Raw genomic sequence first — 23,223 nt, 5'->3', positions numbered from 1 at the left:
GTTTCTCTCCCTTATTACCTCTGCAAGGATAAAGATTCATACATAATCTGTGTGTGGTGAAAAGCATCTTCAAAGAAACTGTTGAGAGTGGAAGCTTTTATGTAGACATTTGCTAAATGATTACCATATATACTCGTTCATAAGCTGAATTTTTTAGTAAAGCATCAGAAAAGGGGGTCGGCTTATGAACGAGTATAGAGAGGGGGAGAGGTGGGACAAAGCCCTCTCCCCCCCACCCCAACAGAGGGGGCAGCACAGCCAGCAGACCCAGAAGGGAAGAGGCGGGGCCAGAGTTTCTCCTCTTCTGGCCATGCTGCTCTCCCCCCAGCCTCTGAAGCAGCTGCAGCTCCAGGGCTGGCAGGCTGCGGCTGCACTGCCCAGCCTGCTGGAGCAGCTCCGGCCAGGCCAGAGACATTTTCCACTGGCCCACCCCAGGTAAGGTGGGAAGGGAAGGGAAGAGGAGAGTGTGGGGGTCCCAGGCTAGGGGTGGGGCAGGGAGGAATCATGTGGGGAGGTCCCAGATTAGGGGTGGGGTCATGTGGGGGGTGGTCACAGGGGTTACTCCCCGACCCTCAGCTTCTCCCCCCTCCCCAAAATTTCCCCACCAGTTGCTGTCCTGGGCCATCAGGGTAAGTCGCTGGTGGGCTGGGACATTTTGTTTACTTAGGTTTACCTCCGTGCCTGTGGACACTCGAGGTAAACAAACCGTCTCAGCCTGCCAGCGGCTTATCCTGATGGGCCGGGAGCCAAAGTTTCAGACCCCTGAATTATAGGGTCAGCTTATGAATGGTTCATAAAAATTTTCCATTTTTACTTAGCCATCTGGGCGGGGGGGGGGGGGGGGGAAGTGTCAGCTAATAAATGAATCAGCTTTTGATTGAGTATATACGGTAATTTAGGATTCAGTGCAATGAAGTAATAAGTACCTTCAACTCTCACTGAAGCAAACTGGAGTTGAAGGCCCACAGCACATCAAAGGAGACAGTTGCAACATCTTACAACATTTATCTTAGTCTTATAGCTCTGAGTGGCAGCCCACTACTGCTCTCATTGACTTCAACTGGAGGAGTAGCAGGCTTTGTATTAGTTATTACTTCATATGCATGAATACATTTTCAGCTAAATCTTTTTCTCTTTTAAAACAACCCTTTCCCCCCAAACACAACTACAGATTATAGTACTCAGAGAGAACACTGAATTACTTTCCAGATACTACTAGGATAGCTTCTTAAAGCCTATATTTATCTCTACAAATCCTTCTTGCTTTTAAAAGAAATTGCTCAGTTCCCTGAATTGAGACTTCCCCAATACAATTATCATTGCAATCATTTTAATACATATGATCCGAAAAAAAAGTTAACCTGCTAATTTCACAATTCCAGCTATCCAGAAGACTTTGGTAGGTAGGCTGCAGTCTGTGTTCGGAACTTCCACTCGCACTCCTTCCGAGATATCACCCCAGCATGTCCCCATGGGTGCCTGTCATTTAAGTTAGAGGGGAGGGGAAAAATCACATCTCTTTATTCCATTTGAAAGTGAAATATTCATTTTTGTTTTATTAAAGCTTTATCAATGACCTGCAAAAACTGGAAAAACTCAATACAAATGACACACAAACACATATTTAGAGAATGAGAACTCTGAAAAATCAAGTTTGGTTCTCTTCTCACAATTTATAAGGAATTTTGTTATATAATTACTACTGCTAGAATATTTCAGCAGTTCTGTGACTCTCAATTTAATAGTTGCAAAACACAAGCGCTAGTAAGTTATACATACTCTCAACCCAGCATCATTCCACAACATGTTTCAATCCAAAGCTAGGATCTGATCTCAGTGACACTGTTGTAAATCCACAGCAACTCTGACTTTAGTAAAATTTCTTTGGATTTATACATGTGCCACAGATATAACAATCTGACCTGTAGTCTCTACAGCAGTAATTTCTTTTCAGAACTCTCCTTGAATCTTTTCTGCAGATTTAATGGGATGGGGTTTATCTCCCACTGGTTAATGCAGTTCACATGCCTTTATAGGAATGGGTTTTCGCAAGGCCTTCAAGCGATCATCTCATCAGTTAAGAACAATGAGAGATGCAGTCTAAGTCAGCTGCACAATTCACATGAATATCAATGGAAATTGCACTGCTTTGAAAGTTTAGACTGATGTGTTAGCAGCAGCAACAACAAAAAGCTGAATGTACTTTAAGGGTTTTTGGAAAATTGTAGATAGAAGCCAAATGTCCTTTTACATTGAGTTCGTGAAGGGAAGTTTCATTAGGTTGGACATGAGGAAAAGATACTTGATCGATAACTAACTAGTCAAAGGAGGTGTTGTGGGAACAGTGAAAGTGTGTGATGCTGAACAGTGACTAGAACTTATAGTTCACTAAGCCAAGGTTATTAGCAGCAGAATTAGAATCTTCCATGTAAAAAGTTACAGCTTGCAACTATCACATAACGCAACTAGTAGCTATGTAGTTATTGAGAATAGTGTTATCACATCACATGAAAAACAGAATTGTCTTAAGTTTCTTCTTTAACATGGACTCACTGTCCTTTTTTAAAATAGAGACTACCCAGAAACAGGTATTCAGATTTTTGAAAATTCAGAATAGTAGCCAAATCCACACCAAAAGATGTACTGAGAGGAACAGATCCTGATCAGTGCAGACAGTATCTAAGCAGATTTTGTGTTACTAGTTTTGTACCACATCAGGCAGCAAACATCTTTCATTTAAGGCTCTATGCCTTTTTACTAGTCTCCTTGCAAACACAAAGGACTTGAACACAATTCACTGGAAAGACCACAGTATTCAGTCCCCAGCCTCTCAGAAGCCAAGCTGTGAAGGAGAGGGGAAGAAGAGTTGCCCTAGTTCTGAATGCTTAGAATCTGGAAGTCTGCTGGAGATCAGCTATGGCCACCTAGCAACAGTGAACGTCAAATTTATACTACAGGGGAACACAGGATACCCTTACTACTCAGAGTATTGGAGGACAGACTGCATGAACTGTTTTCCCCAGTAAGGGAAGGCATATCCATTACAAATATGACAAATTTCTTTTTCTTGAAGCCTGGTCTTTTCATGTTCTACTATATCTCCTACACCATTCTAGACTGTAGGGCTCTCCCTTTGACCATTTGACACAGAGAAATAACTTGAAGGAAGATAGTTTATTTATGTATAAACAAATGCAATTTTCTACAGTTGGATTTCTCCATCTAGGAGGATAACCCAATCAAGCTACTGTTTAGTCAGCTCTGACATATTGTTCTTTCACTTTGACATTTTAGGGAGCTCTTCCTCTATTTAGCTTTCAATGTGGTCCTACTACACATCTTCTATTAGATCTAAATTTACACCTGTGGCTTTTTAGAAAAGGAAGGGGAAAATAAGCTTTTTAAAACTTACATTTATGGACTGTCTGTAGCCTTGTATACAACGCTACAGATGGGTCCAAACAGCTAAGAGTGTTAATATCTGAAATGATCTGATACGGTACACAGCCTTTTGTTTAAAAATAAGTTATATTTTACTAATAGTTTACATTTTTTAGTTGATCCAGAGAACCCAAGAACTGAAACCGTCAGGGCTTTTTTTTCCTCCTCTCCGCAGGTCAACCAATATCTGAGTTGGCACAAAGATTTTATATTTCTAGATTGTGGATTGGTATAGGGGTAAATAGCAGAAAGTTAAATTTGTCCTTGTCTGTGAAAACAGTGGTTCTGCTAGTTTCTCCTACACCAATCCATATGGCTCACCCTTTAGAAGAGAGCCATCCTGGGTAATGATCACTTTATAAGAGCTAGGTATTATTATTGTATTCAATGATGGCATACAATATATCTAATATACTGTATATCTTTTTTTTCCTCACCTAATGAATGTTCTTAAGGGAGGAAGATTAGGTAACGCAGGGCTAAGATAGCCATCTTCCTTCATGTCTTCTCTCTCTTCATCTGACTAATCAATGTTTGTACAGTGCTTTGAAAAGAAACTTAAAGCACTATGTAAGTTCTAAATCTTATTCATCTGCTTACTGGATGGGGGGTAACTCTGAAGTCTGGATTGGCATAGTATGAACTAGCAGAACCATAAATTTACAGCTAAGAACAAATTTACCTTTCAGACTCATGACGAATAGATCCACCTCAGGTTCCTCCTCAATCAAGGAAGATCTGGTTCACCACTTCCTGATCCAGGGACCACTCGTGAGGGTTAATCTGAGAGTGACAGTCGCCTTCCCTGCAAGGTAAGTTGCAATCAGGAAGGTCCTGTTGGACACCATCCAAATTCAAACCTCTAGGGTTTCCTAAGATGAAAAGGCTGACCTTGTGACTCCCTACATGATAAGCATCTCAGCTTGGCTGTCTATTGGTACAGAAACCTTTTGGGGAACACCTGATTTCTCTAGGCCCAGGATGCCTTCAGGGTTGCCCTTCTAGGATTCTGATATGAAACTTGGACTCAGAGGGTTAAATGCAAAGAGATGCTGCGGATTCCTGAAATATATGAGGACAGTATCCTGATACCATGTGTGTAGATAGTATCTACACAGAAGGTAACAAGAGAAAGGATGGGAAAGGAAGATTAGAAGTACAGCAGTGCCACCTAGTGTACAAACTGAGAATGCCACTTTTTAATCAGAGAACTAACAATTGGACTTCTTTTTAATGGGAAAATGAAAATATTTCATTCTAAAATAATATTCATCTGAAAGGGATTTTGAAACATATACCACCAGATAAACCTGTGAGCTTTAGATTGGCAACAGGCTGGAAAAAACATGAATATTGATCTTGTACATTAAAGTTGCCTAATAGCAAGTATTGACTAGAGACTCAACGTTATCCTTGCTCTGCTCACTAGGAACAGTTGAGGTACTCTCCCTATTTTTTAATGACTATTGGAGAAAAGTAAGCTCTTTTTAGAAATCAAGGAAAATGAAACAAGAATTTAGGTTAGTTACAAAAATCACAAATGGGAAAAGAAATACCAAGCCTATCTAGTGATGATGGATTATACTAAATTACTATTGCTGTAGAGGTCCGATGGATTTAAATATCGGACTGGATTTTGCAGACTACCAAATACAAAGCAGAAATGTGAGAGATTGTGATTCAGTGACTAGAGGAAAAAAAGAGTCCAGATGCACAAATTCTATTCATGGCTCTGCCACCAACTCACTGTATCACATTAAATACATTACTTTTCACAACTTTACATCTAAGTTTATCCACCTGTAAAATGGGCATAATACAATGTGTCTGAGGCAGATAAGTGAAACACGGAAAAGCTTGGCTATAAAGCAATACAGAAATACACAGTAGAATTTCAAGCATCATCAAAATACACTAAAGATTACAGTTTCCTCTCCATGTGCAGGTAGAGCTTCCATTAAAGCAAACAGCACTGAAGGGAAATAGACTCTTACATTAGGCATTCAATATTGAGCACTGAGAAAGGCAAACGAACTGCTGAAAACTATTGAATCATTAGACAAAAGCATTTCCATTCAAAATTATCAAGACAAATGGGATCTAATAACTGCTTATCTGTTGTTTAACCCTGCCCCACCCAACCAGCTAGAGCCCATGTAGCCAGATATTTTCACCCAATAGCAAATTTAAGGACAGATACCGCAAAATCTTACTCTACTGAGTACTCTTTACTCATGTGGTTAGTCCTATTGACCTTAACTGGAACGGGATTAGGCCCTAGATGTATTTAGTTTGGTCTTGTGGATGTGGAATGTGCATTCATATCCATAACACATAAGTGGTAAGTAAACACCAGCAGATTAGGGTTATGGAGCTGTGTTAATGTACTTCAGGCATAGGAGACTACTAGAACCTAAAGGTCAAAATGTTCAAACTTGATTGCCTAAAGTCAGTCACCTAAATAAAAGAGGCCTGATTTTCAGATTTCAACTCACATTAAGTAGAGTGGCAGGTGTTTCAAACCTCTAAGAATCAGGCCTCTTATGTCTTGGGCAACACTAAGCACTTGAGAGTCCTCTGTTGCTTTTTACAGATCCAGGCTAACACGGCTACCCCTCTGATACTAAGCACTTGTTAATTCTAAAAGAAAATGTAAGCTCTTATTTTTTGGGTTAACAAACCTAAACAAGTATTAAGATACATACTTATACAGAAGTCCTACTATAAAAGATGAAATACAAAGAAAACAGTGCTCCATAACTTTTCAGATAGACAAAAACAAAAGTTTTATGTTTTTTGTTACAAATTCTTATTACTGATTAAAAGACTTCCTGATGTCAGGGAATATATATTAGACTCAGTAAAAAATAACTGGTGCTTAATTAGCAGGATAATATGAATAGTGTTTTGTTTTTTTTGTTTTTTGTTTTTAAAGGCAGATGTCCTTTGAAGCAACATGGGGACAGCTATCAGATTTTTTTTTTTTAGGGTATAGCCTTCAAATGTTTCAGTACAATTGTCCCCCAAAACCATGAAGGTTTTGAATTTAGCACCCTGAATAAATCATCCATTAAGAATCTATATAAAGACTTGGATGTGTCTAAGTATTGGGTTATTGGTTTCCCCTCAACAAACCATTTTCTATTCTAATTGAAAAACAAATGCTCTTATAACTTTGAATTCTTGATTTCTGAGCCAGTTGAATACAGCAGCTGTGGAAAGGTAGCTTAATGCCTTACCAAACCACAAGTCAAATCACTAATCTGAAGTCCAACTACCCTTACAGTACAACAACACTGGGAAAATTAGGCATTTTTCCACACTAGTACAGTTCCACTGGTGCTACCAATGGTGGAAGCTGTAGCATATGCAGAGTGCAGGTTCTGAGATATCATAAGTGACTCAGTGATAAAAATCCACACAGCTTCCAAAGCTGGAAGCACAAGTGGAGGTGCGCTGTTGCAGAAAAATTAATATAAAATGTCCCCTATACCTAGGGCCTGTCTTCACTACCAGGGTGTGTAGACCTAAGTTACATTATTCCAGCTATGTGAATAACATAGCTGGAGTTGACGTAGGTTAGGTCGACTTGCCCCAGTGTCTTCACTGCGCTGCGTCGACGGGAGACACTCTCCCGTCGACTTACCTTAATCTTCTCGGGGACCTGGAGTACCAGGGTCGACCGGAGAGCCCTCTGTGGTCAATTTAGCGGGTCTTCACTAGACCCGCTAAATCGACCCCCGCTGCATCGTTTGCAGCAGCATCGATCTCCCCGCACTGAAGACCAGCCCTATGAAAGACGCATGATTATTTTGTTTCTGTGTTTATGGAAAGAAAAATTCTATGATGCTGTCTGGGGGTGTTAAATAATAATTTTTAAGAGCAAACAAAACCAAAAACCAAGCAAATAAAAAACCCCCCACAAATCATAAGAGGACTATGTTCCAAAAAGGGAAGAGGAGCGATATGCCTACAGATTCTTTGATGAATAGTTTATACTACGTTCTTTGAAGAATGGTGTAGAGCAAAACTGAATACCAAACCAGACCTATAGTATGCTGAACAATGCCCAAGAACTCCACTAAGGAAGTGAGAACCTACAAGAGACCTTTCAGGAATGCTGTTGGACTCAAGGAACAGAGTACAAGAAACACTACAGGGCAGGAAGAAGAAATAGGTTTCAGGTACAAGTACGTATGTAGTAGTATGCCGATTGTTCTTCAGCACTGCCACCACACTACATAGCTGTGTAAAATTCAGGATAAAGTATAAGTATGAATATAGTGTGTATTTAAAGTTACTGATGTACTATATTCTAATTCATCTGTTCAGCAGTATGATACCAAAATGTAATTAAATCTTTAAAAATTAAGTAGCATAATACTGCGAACAGGCCATTCATTCAATTATTTCAGATTTTTCCTAAGTTAGTTACATTATCCTTGAGATGTTCCAGAGTATGGAACGAAGCAGTCAAAAACAACAACAGTGCACGGCTTACACCGTTTTACTTACACACACACACACACACACACACACACACACACACACACACACGAGATTTTTCCAATGGAAATGTTCTTCAGTTATATTTGAAAGCACAATTAATTATACTGCTTGTCATTTAGCATTTGCTGCTAAAAATCACACAGGCTCATCTTAACACTACCTTTCCCTATGCACTAATGAAATTACTTTTTATAGCATGTACAATATTGTGAAACCAGAATGAAGAAATGCTTGTTCAAGCATGTGGATTTTGGCACTGAATCACAAAGCTATACTACTCCAGGGCTTTGTTCTGTGCAACAATAAGGCCCTTAAGCATGAAGGGCTCAATTCAGCAAAGTGTGAGTGCCCTCAGTTCCCACTCACTTAAGAATTGACAGTGCACTGCACCTTGCAAGATCCAGCATAAATTTTAGATCTGGGTGGAAAATGTTTTTAGTTGAAATTTTCCATGGGAGAAAACTAACAATAACCTCCCCCTTTATCGCCTTAGCCCAGAGCCCACCAAAATAAATCCATTTTCATTAAAAATTTTGACAGAAAAATTTGACTTTTCATGAAAGAAACTAAAAGTTTTAGCTTTCAGCTAAAAAGTTTCAGTTTTCCCAATATACAAGTAAAATAAACCAGAAGCTATCTAGGAAAGCAGGTACTTTCCATGAAAATTTTCACTCTCTCAAAAACCCAATTTCCATTAAAAACCCCTTTTTGACTGAAAATTTGTGACCAGCCCTAATGAATTTATTTTGCAGACATGAAGAAAGAATTTTTTAAAATATGGATGTAACTTACACATAGAGCTCTTAAAGAATATCTTCTAAAATGTTTCTGAAACATACAGATGTGCTATCTAAAATATGAATTTAATATGGTCTGTTGTAGCCAAAAAAAACACATACTGCTGACAGAAGCTTATATCTAAGTTGTTTAATGCATAACTAAGCAATTTTTGTACTTCCATAATGCTATGTACAAAGAAAAAGAAAGTGAAGAATAGCTTTATCTTCACAACTACAGAAATTCTCTTTTTGCCCCTCAAGTAACACAGCTGACACTAAGAATCTGATTAAGAAATAAAGACAAAAAACAAACTTAGAGCCAAAAGACCAATTTTATACGTGCTGCAAGAGGTATGACTTGGTCTAATAGGTAGTTTCCATCGTTATCTATTACTGTGTCTCCAACTGGTTTGGTTTAAATTCTATAAATTTGGACTAATCTATGATTGTGCGTTGAATGTGGGGAAAATAAGTTCCCAAGGGCTTAAGATACCAGCCTTCTATTTTGTAACTTTGAACCTGAATCATATATAACAAGAGTGGCTGATGATATTCTACTTGAAACCATTCTGAAGAATAAGGCATGCGTATTTTCTTCTATAATTTTCATTTAAAAAGTGTTTAAATATTAATGTAGTGCTAAATGAATTAATTGATAAAGTACTAAGTAACTGATTTGGTTGCTGTTTCTTGATTAAAATAAATTTAAAATGTCTCAGAACAAAAAAAATAGTGGAGGATACTTACATGTTTAAAACAGGTAACAGGAGCTGCTGTTAAATTATTGCTAGTAATGTAGTTACCCCAACTGAAACCTTCCACAGGGACAGCTGCTAAAAGAAAGTTATTTTGTTTAGGAAGCTGCGCAAGGGGTGAACGGCAGATCTTACGTTTCCAAGAATTAGTTTCATTTCTATTATACACAGTTACCTGTTTTAGTCTTCACTTGGTTCTGCAATGTAGCTTGGTACTGAGCATATGCTGCTAGTTTAGCCACTAAAGGTTGTTTCTGCAGAACTTTAGCCTTTTTAGTTGGAGGTTTACCCTAGGACAATAAGAGTTAAGTAAATAAAGCCTTTCAAAACTCCCAACTGGAAATTTTCAAAAATGTACCTCACACTACTACACAAAATCAGTTCTAAAAGGTCCAAGAACATTACACAATTAATTTTGTAAACAAAATGCATCTCTCATGAGGCTATCCTGGTAGGCAAAAATTTTAACAAATAAAACAGAATACGGAAGTTGTCCATTCAAGTACCACATGAGCTACACTTAGCATTAGTATAGTTTAAACCCATAAAAGCAGACTCAAGGGAATGTCAGAAACATAATTTTTGCCTAGGTATGGAAACTTGAACAGCACACAGCATCAGCTGCTGTTCTACAGATAATGGGCAAAGGGACTAAACATCTGTAACTATCAAAAATATGACAAAGGCAGAATCTTAAATCTAATTCTGAGGGCCATATCATGGCAGTCATTAGGCAATACTCCCACAGACATTGGAGTTCCATGTGAGAGAAAATGGTAGAATATAACCTTGATCTCCTGCCAGCTGAGGTTTCAGTCTCTATTAATGTTATTTTTATAACACATCTATGCTAATTACCCTTTTAAATAAACTAATTTAACAAAGGGGAAAAAAGAAGGAGAATTAAAACACAACATGCCAAAGTTAATACAGCTCAATATGTCAATCTCTATACAAGGTCTTTTAAAAACCTTTTTGTGAATAAAGTGACAGCAATGGTTTCGCCACTGTGATCTGTGAAGCCAACAAGTACTTTGAGGCTAAATCTATGGATTATTCAGATGCCACACACTTACATTTAAAGGATTATCCCGCTCTTTCCACTGCAAGTGCAGTGGGCCCATGGCAGCAGTTTATTTAATTCCTCTGCACAAGAAAACTAAATACCCACAGGAAGAGTTCCTTGAACAGCAACAGACAAGGCACAAGTGGATCAGAGCATCAGCCACTGCACAGATCTTCCCTTCCTCCACCTGACCTTGCCTGTGGACCACAGAAACTGTTTTGGCTACTCAGTTGGCGAAGGGGCAGAAACTAGTTTCCCACAATCCCATTCAACGTATCTGCACAATCCACTCAGGTTAGGTGGATTAGGTCAAGATTTGCTCCTTGACCCTTATAGAAGTGTTGATCTCTATTTTTGTTAGGTGAACACATTGCTAATGTAACTTTTTAATTTTATTTTCCTGCAAGGGCTAAAAAGACCAGGTTTTAGGTTTAGAATTTACTCAACAGGAAATCTGCACTCAATGTAAACAGCAGATGAATAATATAAGTTTTGACTCACTAACACAGTTACGTTACTATGAGTTTACTAAAAAACAACCTAATTTTTTAAAAAACATGCATTAGCTCAGATAAGCATTTATCAGTCTGGTCTGGTTTATTTGTAAAACATGCAAGGATAAGTATATAAACAAGATGGTTTCTGTACCGTTACCTGAAGTCTGGCCAGAATGCTGGCCTTCTTGGAGTTTGATGAATAACTTCTGGAGCACGAAACACTACAGAAACGCTTTGTCTTAGAGTAAAAAGCATCTCGGACACCGACCATCCCACACATCTCACAGGTAGCTAATCAGAGGAGAGAAAAGGCTCAACTATAAAGCATGATAAAAATTTCAGATTAAATGAGAAGTAAAATCCAAACATAAGGATTCCATCATGAAGGTCTTATGGGTTGCAGCCTTGCTTAGCTTCATTTGCACTGTTTAGACACCGAACCATTTCTTAGTCCTTGATCTTACAAAGACTTACATGTGCTTAACTTCACAAAATGACTAGTCCCACTGACTTCAGTAGAACTACACAAATGCCAAGGTCTTTGTTGATTCAAGGCTGTAATGGTCCCCCCAGTTTTCACTAACAGAAACTAATGACTCATCAAAAGCTGATCTTCATCCTTCATGCTACCCAGTTATAGGGTTAAAGAGACTTCAAGTGTGCGTCTGTGAATGCAGACTTCATCTGATGTTTACTACTCCCAACCCAAAATAAGACTCGTCTTTCTACTTTCCCTTGAATTACACATAAATCTCTCCCATATATCGTGGCCAGTCAACACCTTCATCCTGCTGGCATTACACACACTATGTGTTGCACTACCCAGTCAGCTCTAGGACACCCAGAGAAACAGAGGTTGCAGGTGACTTGTGCCACTGTGATGCCCAAAGTGGGTTTTACCACAAAAGATTCCACTGCTGGGCAATATATATGTCCTATTGTTTTTCTATAACGATGAAGGCTATCTTCCCTCTTTCTCAAAATAATGTGATTCCAATTATGTGGGGGCTGAACACTGTGTGCTGAAAGAGTGGACTTAATAGTGGTAAAGATATTTTACTAGAACATAAAGAAAACCATATATATAATAAATGCATTAATGCACTACAAAGTTATACAGTATAATGCAACTCTGGATTCACCTCCTAAAAATGTTGTTGTTAAAAGAGGGTTAACCCAAACTTTGAGAAGGAAGACTGGCGTAACACTTTAACAGAAGCCTAAGAACTAAAACATATTTGAATACATTTACTTGATGTAAAAATAAAAATATATAATCACATATATTTGCATAGTGTCTTTCTTGATAGGTGAATAGAAATTATTTCTTGTTTCTGGTTGTTAGGAGTAAAAGTCTTCAACGGATCTGCTTTGTTCTCACAAAGGAGGAGTCAACATGTGTTCTCAAACCCACACAAATGACACCTCAGGTTGAAATAAAACACAGAATATGGTGATACGAGAGCCCTGGGATCCAGCTGAAAACCCACAAACTCAATTCCAGAAAATCTTTGTACTCACCCATGCCAGATTTACCATCTGGATAAGTATAGACCTGGCCATTATTCTTGATAATGGGGAGACTGGATGGTAAGGGAGCAACTTCTTCTTCACTCTCATCAGAGCTTGAGCTGCTACTAGTGTCCTCACTACAACTATCATAACCGTCAAACATCCCGAATGAGTCACGTCTCTTCCTTTCTGACCGTGAAGAATGCTCAGTCTAAAAAGCAAAACATAAAAACACAAGACAAATTAGAATACCCTTAATTTAAAGATTTTGGAGATGCAGTAAATTGCAGTCTGAATTAAAGTATCTTCTCTATATACACAGAGATATCAGCCATGTATCTGCTAATAAAATTGTTCAGGACTGAAAACTTCTAGAGGCAGAATTAGCCAGTATTTGATAGTTATATACAAGAAAAAAATCCTGTCTCATAACAGGCTGAAGATTAATGTGACAAGTCAAATCTCTTCTTTTGTTGACATCTCTTCCGAGTTCAGTAATCCAGGTACCTAGAGTACTGATAGCCAGTCAGAGCACATAAGCAAATGAGTGCATCCTAAATGGCTGCAGCCAAGTTCACTGAAAATTTAATATGCCTGTGTTGAGCTAGTCACAGACCTTAAAAAGGTTTGTTTGATCAGAGAGAAAGGATAGTCTATTGGGTAGGACACTAGTTTAGGATTTGGGAAACCAGTGTCCAAATCCCAGCTCCACCACTGACTTTTTGTGTGATCCTGGACAAATCACTTAGCCTCCCTGTGGCTCAGTTCCTTCTGTTTAAAATGTGGTACTTAAGATTGTAAGATGCTCAGATACTATGGTAATGGGGGCCATATAAACGGCTTCAATAGAAAGGTGACTGACTAATTTGTTACTTTTACATACAAGAAGAAAATCCTGCCTGATGGTAGCTCTTTCCTTTAACCACGTTATGAGGAAACATACACATGAGAAATTCACCGCTAGAATGGGAGAGGTTTCAGAAATTTGCAATGAAGACATTCAAAATGTATATGACAATAAACATATTGATGTCCTATTTTGCTGAGCATCTAGAGTATATATTTTACATGCCATCTTTCACCTCAAAGGATCCCCAAATGCTTTTAAGAGACACTGAAATGTAACCACTGCCAGAATGGAGGGCAAGAAATTACTGGTTGGGCACAGTGCACAATAATCCAAACATGGAATTTTGGCCAAAGACACCAAGGCCCTATTCATATCCATTCCCCCTTAAAGTTCACACAACAGAAGATAGTGGGCCTCATTCTCCTCTCACTTACCACCATTTTTAAATTGACACAACTCCAATGAGCTGCATTAGTCCCAATCTACGATGGTGAGAAGATTCAGGCCCAGTGTCTGTTTAGTTATTGTTCTGTACTACTTTCCCTTTGTGTTAACTGCTGAATGTGATCAGATACTTCTGTGCATCCACTAACCTGCCTTCATTTCCCTCCCACATACCTGCAATCACCAAAGTGGGAGAATCCCAAAGACTAACCATTTGTCTAGTGGTCCTTCCCTTGCACCTGCCAGAGACAGAATCACAGTCACAAGTCCATGCCTTTGTTGTGCATGAAGACAATATTTTATGGTAAATGTGCATGTTAAAATGTCATAACAAGAGGACACCCCTTGCAGACCACAAAACTGACATGTTACACAAAATAGGTAGAAATAAGATGTAGGATTTACATAAACTATTTCACTACAAGATCTCAACACATTTACAAACATTAATTATGCTTCACAACACCCAGGGAGGTAGATATCCCCATTTTATAAAGGGGAAATTGAAGCACAAGGAGATTACTTCAGTTGTCTGAAGTTGGGCTGGAAGTCTGTGGCCAAACCAGGAACACCTCACCAAGTTGACTGCTCTCCACCCACTGGATATAAATTAATAAGAATTGGTAAGGAGACAGATCAGCAGAATAGGGTAAAGAAAGAAATTCAATTATTTAAGTGTGGGTGGGGGAAGGGAGTGTTGCAAGATAGCTGAAAGAAACTCAAAGCTAGGTTTTGTCCCTGATATTTTTGATGAGCCAACCCTGCCTTAAAGTTGACGTGTTCACTAAGAGACTGGAAGTGATATTAAAAGACTGGATTTCACTTTCCTTTTTTACACTGGACATGCTCTCTGTACTGCTAGTTTTAAGACTTCTCTACAATAATCCCCGAATCTTTTTCCTGATCAGCATGCTAGGTGACTGTTCCACTGAGAACATACTTATTTTACATTTGCCACCTGCTGGTCCAATCATCTAATCTGGTTGGATCGTCCCTACTCTGCGTGTTTTAGGACATTTGTTTCCCCCCCCCGCTCTTTTTTTTAAATGAAGATCCTCTACCCTTGCCTGGCAATATGCCTAAATCCTGGTATGGAGAGAACTTCTCTAATATTCAGAGAGGAATATAGTTTCCATTCCACCCAGTCCTAGCCTCCCCACCCCCTTAAAAGCTAACCAACCAATACGTAATGGGGTGAATACACATTTACCTCACTAACATCTCTCAAACTTCAAAAATTTCAACACACTGTAAACTACACAGAGAGTCCTCGGTTAGTAATTCAAAATTATATTTAAAAAAAAGGACAACCAGGTAAACCAAGGGAATTTTCTTACAGTCAGCAACTGGCTGAGGAGTGGAGCATTCTTGAACTAGACCCCAATTCGACCCAAACTGAAATCAATGGAAAAACTTGAATTGACTTCAAAAGACCAAGACCAGATCAGGTCCTCACTGTCAGGAAAAGCCTCACCTGCAGGCCGTTATTTATTGCTATTATAAGCCAAAGAGATGCAAGCTCAGTTATTACTTCCTATGTGTTAAAATTAAGTTAGCAATTGAACAGGTTGCCATGGATACAGTGTTCTAGTAACAATCCTGGTCAGTTACAGATCAGCACACTAACCAACAGGAAAGCAAGTCTTCATCCTCAACATTCCATTAGATTTGTAACTTCTTACAGTTAATGTTTAACACTGTATTGACCATAGCATCCAGTCTAGGCCAACCCCTCTTTGTCACATCAGTCACAGATGAAAGGAAACACACTAAGCAAAAATGTTTTAAATTAACAGGTTTCAAGAACACATGGAGCTATCAATCTATCCATCTTCAAAATGACCATACATATCAAATGTACTTACCAGTACATACTTGCTAAAGGTGGCATAACATTCCTCCTCCATAAATCTTGTACTTGGTCAAGCTGTCCCATTATATCTTAACCCATTGAAACATGGAAGTTTTGGTTTGGAGGGGAGTGGGCTGACTGTGTACCTTTAAAAAGAAGACTGCGGCCTCTATAAAATATTTGTATTCAGAGTTTTGCCAGAAGGTGAATGGCATCTGTGTTTAGGGGAGAATTTGCTTCTAACACTCTTGGGGTTGATTAATAGTTGCATTGGATGTGTACGCTCAGGGATTTAGATTAAATCTCAGGAAAAAAACTTCCTAACTGTAAGAACAGTAGGACAATGGCACAGACTGCCTCGGGAGGTTGTGGAACCTTCTTCACTGGAGGTTTTCAAAAGGAGGATGGATAGCCATCTGTCTTGGATGGTTTAGACACAACAAATCCTGCACCTTGGCAGGGGGTTAGACTGCTAGATGACCCTTGCAGTCCTTCTAGCCCTATGATTCTAGGATTTGTGCAGCATACATTTTATAAACTAACAAAACTATAGTTTTTCCAAAAGGAAAAATATATACACTTTCAAAATAGCAACTCTAATGAAGAGTCTTACAGGCAAAAACATTTATATGATGCATAGCCCCTAAATATTTCATAAACCCATTCTCACTTGGCCAAATAACTGCACTACATGTCAAGACTCCAGAATCAATGTAGTTATCCATGCATCAAGACCCAGATTTTAAGGATATCATCGGAGTGGAGAGGTGCATTAAAAAGTATACAATGAACAAATATTTATAATGTAAAACAAGCATCTGATCTATGCAGAGCTGCTGAACTACATAACAGATGTAGCCTATAAATAATGAGAAATGTGGCAACAAAGGAGTTAAGTCATGCCACAGGAATCTATAACTTACTCCTGCTGTACAGGCAGGGTGATATTTCTGGACGATGTGGTCTGAAATCTGAAAACACAAAAGGCTATAGCTAATAAAACAACAAAATCCATATTTCAATGGTTCAAACGAGAGATTAATTTGGCCTGGAATACGATTAATTAAAGAAAGATTTGTTTATGTTGACTTCATACTTATTTTTTGGTAGAAGGAACTTACCCACATCTTTCTGTTGGGAGAGAAGCGACAATACAAAAGAACAACTCGAGTGACCAGACCCAGGAGGAAGTGTTGGCACCCTTCTCTTTCCTAGTCTCTCCCTTTATTTTGAGGTTTCAATCTTTATTTTGAACCACTCCAAGATGCCTGCAGCTAGATAAGGAAGTGAACTTGCATCATGATTCCACTTCTGTGACTTCGATTCCCTCGTGGCATTCATGATGATCACTAGTCTATTTCATACTGTCTGGGGGGGAACCTGCTAAGATGCAGGAGCATAATCCTAATAAATTCTGTTGTTTTTCCCCATTCTATGAACTAGCCCAAGTATATTTCTTCTGTTGCCTTTTCAAAGCTAGTTACCACTACTAAAAGTAAACCTGACTGGATACAGCTGTGGGGATTCCCTCCCAAATCTACAAGGTGTCTTAGTGTCCAAGAATATTTTCCTTTCCTTAAGAAGTCATCTTGTATGCTCACTTTCAGAAATCTCAAAAGCTCTCAGAATTTTCAGGCTTTTGAAGAGCTACATACAACAGACATTTAATGCTAGGGTGACCAGACAGCAAGTGTGAAAAATCGGGACAGGGAGTGGAGGGTAATAGGAGCCTATATAAGAAAAAGACCCAGAAATCGGGACTGTCCCTATAAAATCGGAACATCTGGTCACCCTATTTAATGCTGAATAGCCTTAATATTTACTTATTAGAGTGTGATCTATGGATCTTGTCCAATAAGTATAGCAATAGGGGAAAGCATATATATTCAGGAGAAATTTAGGGAGACAGAATGCAATTTATTGAAACTGGAATTTTTCCAGATCACATCTAGCACCTCTACTCTTGCAAGGTGTGCCACAGAAGCCTCCTTTTAATATCTTGTTGAAAGACAGAATCTGCTGCAGCATAAGAGAAGAGTACTAGTTCTAGAACCACTGATATTGCTTCCCCCAGGACTTGGGTTTGCTTAGATTACAAGACCTGACATCACAAACCTAGGCGGAATAACTGTAAGCAGAAGGGGACCTTCTTTCAGATTTGCAGTCAAGTACCTTAGTAATAATCAAAAAGTGGAAAGGACAGGCTGAAAGCACTGAGGTTTGGATAACTTACTCTTTTTAAAAGTCTGCCTGAAACTAACAGCAGTTTTAATTTTCTCAAATAGAATTGTATCCCATTAAGTAATTGACCATTAGTACATAGATACACATGGTCTGAACTACACATGCAAAAAGGAAGGAAAAACCTAAGCATTTTCGATGCTGGATTTAGCAGGAAGCAAGAAAGTTTGCATCAATGTCAAAATTAGGATAGGATAAAGGCCAGCTAGCTTCACCTACTGACAGCATAACAGAAGGGAGCATGCTGAGAGTGGGAAGAGTCTGGGACCGTATAGAGGTTTTTTTAACCTCAGTCAGCGGGAAGAGTGGTAGCACTGCAGAAAGGTGTCTTACTAAAGGAGTGTTGGGGGAAACAGCACCAGAGACCGGTATGCTAGCACTGGGAAGTCACAGCTGCTGGAAAGAAGGTACTGGATCTGGAACTTTGGGCACATAGGCTGTGGCTTGCTTCCTTAAAGGGATTATGGTCTCCTCAGCAGGAAAAAGGCTTTTGGCACACTGAAAATTTATGGAGAAATGGGACTGAATGCAGCTGCTGGTGAAATAAATACCTATGTGGCTTTTTAAAGAACAGTTTAATCTGTGCCTTCTACGACAACCCTCTGACCCACCAGTGAATGCCTGGTAACATACAGCCTATCTGTATGAAATATCTGAAAACACATAACTATTCTAATAATCAAGTGCTATCACACCAAAAGTTAACATCTTCTCCCCTCCCCAAAGCTGGCCATGCAAATGTGTCTAAATTGGTATGTGCCAATCAGATAAGTGGAAATTATAGTCCCTACAATATGCAATTATCTGATCTGCATAATAGTAATAACTGCATGTAGAAACTAAGCATATTGACTGCATGTGTTCTTTGTACACAGTAGTGTGCTGCTTTTTCTTTTTTTTAAATTGGGACCATCTACAATGCTATTGAGAAAAGTACCTTACACAAGCCAGAACAGAACACAAAACTAAGCAAAATAAACAAATTACCACAACATCCAATACATAAATACTTCATCAAAAAACTTTCTAAACTGTGTCATTTTGGAGACTGAACTCAAGCCGTGGCAGACCATCATGGGCAGCAAATTTCAAAAGGTGAAGGTCTTCAACTGAGAAAGTCCTACTATTGAGCCTGAGTAGCTTGACAGCAAGAACATCATGGCTGCGCTTAACTGCCATGACAGGACAAGATGAAAGTGGAGGTGTGGGGGAAGGGTCTAGAGAATCCAGGTTCAAGACCATCCAGACTGTTCAAGAACTGCTTACAGAAGAAAACAAGGAACCTGCGCAGAACTCTAAACACAGTTTATGAGCTAATAAAGGCCTATCCAACATAGAGGTTGGCAGCTGCATCCTACTTCAGGCTCAGTCTGCAGGTGATGTTCAAAGCTAACCCTAAGTACATTACACAGAGAGGAGGTGAATGTGGCATGGATCAACATTTTTGTATTAAAGAATCGGCATAACCTCTAGGTTGGGGCACAGAAGGCCACCACTGCTACCCAGTATCCAGAAGCAGTGACTAGTTAAGCAAATATTCTCAACTATCAGACACTATCTCTATGCAACATTTCTCTTCATGTTAGAAGAATACTGCGATATACACATTCCTTCTAGTCAAGAGACTGTTGACATTATAAGCAATGATTTCAGTCCTAGCTCTGGGCTTGATCAAACTCTAAACCAGTGGTTCTCAACCAGGGGTACGGTACAGGGGGTATGTCAACTCATCTAAACACTTGCCTAGTTTTACAACAGGTTACATAAAAAGCACTAGCAAAGTCAGTATAAACTAAAATTTCATACAGACAATGACTTGTTTATACTGCTCTATACACTGAAATTTAAGTACAATATTTGTATTCCAATTGATTTTATAACTATATGATAAAAATGAGAAAATAAGCAATTTTTCAGTAATGTGCTGTGTAATTTTTGTATTTTTATGTCTGATTTTGTAAGCAAGTAGTTTTTAAGTGAGGTGAAACTTGGGGGTACACAAGACAAATCAGACTCCTGAAAGGGGTACAGTAATCTGGAAAGGTTGAGAGCCACTGCTCTAAACCACAAAAAAAATTGAACTGGTTATATTACAACAGTTTTTAAATCAAATCTGGTCAAAACAACTTTCCCTACAGCAACTTATTAACAGTAGGAAATGCAAACAATTAAGCAGCAATCTAAAGGTAACGTGACCAGCTTTAAACAAACAAACAAAAAAACCCACACCTCTCTATTTCGGATTCCCTGGAATCCCATAACTGACCTACAAGTTTTGGACAGGGGATTTTGAGACATTTACAAATATCATTCCTATCTGAATGTTTTACAACCTTTCAGGGTCCCTTCCAGTTCTATGAGATAGGTACATCTCCATAAAAGTAACATGTCGAATGACTAGCTGAAGAGCTATAGAAATACACTTTTCTCTTCAGTGTGTATATTTGACATCACTCTTTATAGTCTGTTTCCCGTGTCTGTTTGGCTTGCTGCCTCCATTTTATGGGCCTTTTGCAGAGCAACAGGGAGAGAAACTAACTTAGCTGCCATTTGACAGTGCTCAGCACCTTGCAAAATCAGGCCAAATTTTATGGATTAAGGAAAAATATGTAAGACCAGGAACACAAACCCTTGAACACTTTAACCTATGTTCCCCCATCCAGCCATTTATTTTGATAAAGTAATAACTAAGGAAATCTTGCCTCCATGCCCCATATCTAAGTATTTTCAGGACCAAAGCCTAAATTATTTGTTCCTTTGTATGTTAAATAACTTCCCAGCTAGGAAACTTATCCTCCCTATGTTTTCCAGTAGTGTGTGTTATCACTTGCTCAAAAAAGCTAGTTAAAACTGACTATATACCACTGAATTACAAAACTGCTATGTTATAGACCAAGTTACCTCCCCCCCCACTTGTAAGGCAAGTTTAACATACAGATTTAATTTTCTTCTAGGTTGGTTACTTAATACAACAACAACAAAAAATCTAAAGTATAATTGTGTTGTTTACCTCATCATGAAGCTTTGAGACCTGTGTGTGACTCCCTGACACTAAAAACATCAAATCACTAGGCTGCCTCTCAAACTTTAAATGACAACTTCCCCATAAAAGGAATGCAAACTTTTAAAGGGACACGATCAATTTAAATATGGCCCAACATGTACATTTTGTAAGAATAAGGTTTTATAAAGACCACCATCACAAACAGAACTGGTTGGTCAATTTTTTTTTTAAAAGAAGTCTACTATAACCAGCAGCTCTTTAAAACCAAGAAATTTCATGCAGTTCCTGGAAATCCAACTGCTACAAACCTGAAAGTGAAACTAGCTTCAGAGTCATATTGCTCAAGCTGAGAGAAATGCCAAAGGTAAACCAAACTATAAACTAACATACTGAATTTTTTAAAAGTAAAAACATTTTAAAAATCTAAAGTTGTCATTAGTAACATAGGTAAAGTGACTGCAACATTTGAAAAAATCTAGTGTCTCATTAAACCCTCATTGCAAAAGCCTTAATTCCAAAAGGGATAATACTATAATAAAAAAAAATATTATCCCCAACCGGCTCCCCCACCAGTGAATGGGAATCAGGAGAAGCCCGAATTGTTCAATTAGCGACAAAAACAAGAAAACCAACCCGTTGCTATTGTTTCTGGTTGTCAGGAGAGCCTGCAGAGACCTGCAACCTACTACAATCTTCTAGGGAGAAGGGATCACAACAAAAGGTAACCTGTCTGAGCAGGGTTGTGCTGTCCTCCCCCACATTACCAGTTTCTCTCCTGGTGATGACAGATATTGCAATGTATTTCAGCGAGATATCAAAAGTCTCTCTCATAACACCGCGGAACACTCCCCTCCACTACGCTCATACCGTCTGGTAATTATATAGCAAATGTATGCAACCGGCTCTGCATTTGCTGCCACCTACTCTGGGTGCATAGCGTGTTCCAGAGCTGCTATGCAGATTAAAGTTGCACGAATAAAACTCCTAGCGAGAGCTCTCACAGGAACTAAGGAAAGCCTGAAAATTACCGCAGGAGGAATCGCAACAAAAGAAAGCAGCGAAGCAGCCCCCGGGATCAGAGCTGCAGCCCTCCCTCCCCGCAGGCACACACGAGGGGGCCGGGAGGGGCGGAGAATCCGGGAAAGAGGAGAGCAAAGTAGCCTAAAGCACCAGAGCTTGTGACTGCTGCTGGTCTCTTTCCTTCCCACACAAAGCCCCAGTGCTGTCCCCGGACTCCCCCCCCCCCCCCCCCGCCCAAGAACCCTCGTGCGCCGGCGGCTCCCTCCCCTCCCACCTGCACACGGGGGGAATGCTGCAGCCGCGGGTCCCCTCCGCTCTGCCCCCTGCCTCCAGCAAATACATACAAACACAACAACAGAAGCTCCAGGGTGCTCCTGGCTGCTCCCCTCCCACACAAACGCTGCGGCCAGCACAGCTGCTCTGCTCCCGCCCCCAGACACAAGGCAAGCTCAGGCTCCCTCCCACACCGTTCCCACCGCCGCCCGCCCCCCCCCCCCCCCGATCCACTCCCCCCCCCCCCCCCCCCCCCCGCACTGCCCCCGCACCCCCTCCCCGCAGCCCCAGGGCTGCTCCCCACAAGCACTGCACACACACACACACACACCCCCGGTAAGCCAGGCGAACCCACCGCAGCGGCGGCCGCTGCCCTGCCTCCCCCCGGGGCTGTGCTACTCACCAGGTCCTTTGTGTTTTCCATCAGGCCCTCATGGGCAGGGGATGCCTGCTACTCTCCACCCCCCCCCCCCCCCCTGCCCAGCCCCTGCCTCCCCCCCCCCCCCCCCCCCCTCCCCTCTGCTCAGCCCCCTCCCTCTCTCCCCCCTCCCCTCCGAGGGGCCGGGCCCGGCTAGGACAGGAGGTGGCCTGGAAAGTTCAGCCTCTCACTTAGGCAGAGAAAGAAATTCAACTCCCTGCCCAGAATATCAACAACATTAGCATAACGGCAGCGCGCACGCGCCGCGCCCAGCCCACCGCGCGCTCTCATTGGGTCCCCAGGTCTTCAGAGCCTCCTCGCTCGCCGTATCCCTCTGGGCGGAACCATTTTGTGGCGAGGGGGTGGCGGGAAGGGGTGCGAAGCGGCATGCTAAAACCGCCTGGCAATTGTGTGGCTCACGTGATTTGCTGCTTCTGAGCCCGGTATTACCGTCCGGAAGATTAGTCGTTATAAGTGGGATTGGACCCTTCCGTATGGGCAATAGAATAGTCCGGCCTGGGAGCCTATCACGTGGAAGGGAGGGGGGGAGAAGGGGTCATGT

At 40.3% G+C, this 23,223-nt stretch overlaps 1 protein-coding gene across 4 annotated transcripts in view; it reads right to left on the bottom strand.

Annotated features, from left to right (window-relative positions):
- Positions 1 to 22,688, bottom strand: part of MBTD1 (mbt domain containing 1) — a 55,904-nt gene extending 33,216 nt beyond the window's left edge. For 2 of the 4 annotated variants that reach the window (XM_026654406.1, XM_026654404.1), the window contains exons 1-6: positions 22,647 to 22,688; positions 12,569 to 12,770; positions 11,199 to 11,338; positions 9,660 to 9,774; positions 9,477 to 9,562; positions 1,362 to 1,479 (exon numbers count right to left, since the gene is read on the bottom strand). In XM_026654406.1, coding sequence (XP_026510191.1) covers positions 1,362 to 1,479; positions 9,477 to 9,562; positions 9,660 to 9,774; positions 11,199 to 11,338; positions 12,569 to 12,770; positions 22,647 to 22,667 — 682 coding nt within the window. In that variant the 5' untranslated portion in view covers positions 22,668 to 22,688. Of the gene's footprint in view, positions 1 to 1,361; positions 1,480 to 9,476; positions 9,563 to 9,659; positions 9,775 to 11,198; positions 11,339 to 12,568; positions 12,771 to 13,843; positions 14,010 to 22,646 lie in introns of those variants that run through there. The other 2 variants (XM_026654407.1, XM_026654405.1) reach the window with 2 other exon arrangements.
- Positions 22,689 to 23,223: the final 535 nt, after the last annotated feature.

This window comes from Terrapene carolina, unplaced genomic scaffold (genome assembly GCF_002925995.2).
Source record: "Terrapene carolina triunguis isolate 2854851 unplaced genomic scaffold, T_m_triunguis-2.0 Scaffold192, whole genome shotgun sequence".
In the NCBI taxonomy this organism is placed as follows: domain Eukaryota; kingdom Metazoa; phylum Chordata; order Testudines; family Emydidae; genus Terrapene; species Terrapene triunguis.
Note: the sequence above shows the minus strand (reverse complement) of the source record. Positions and strands in the feature narration are given on the sequence as shown.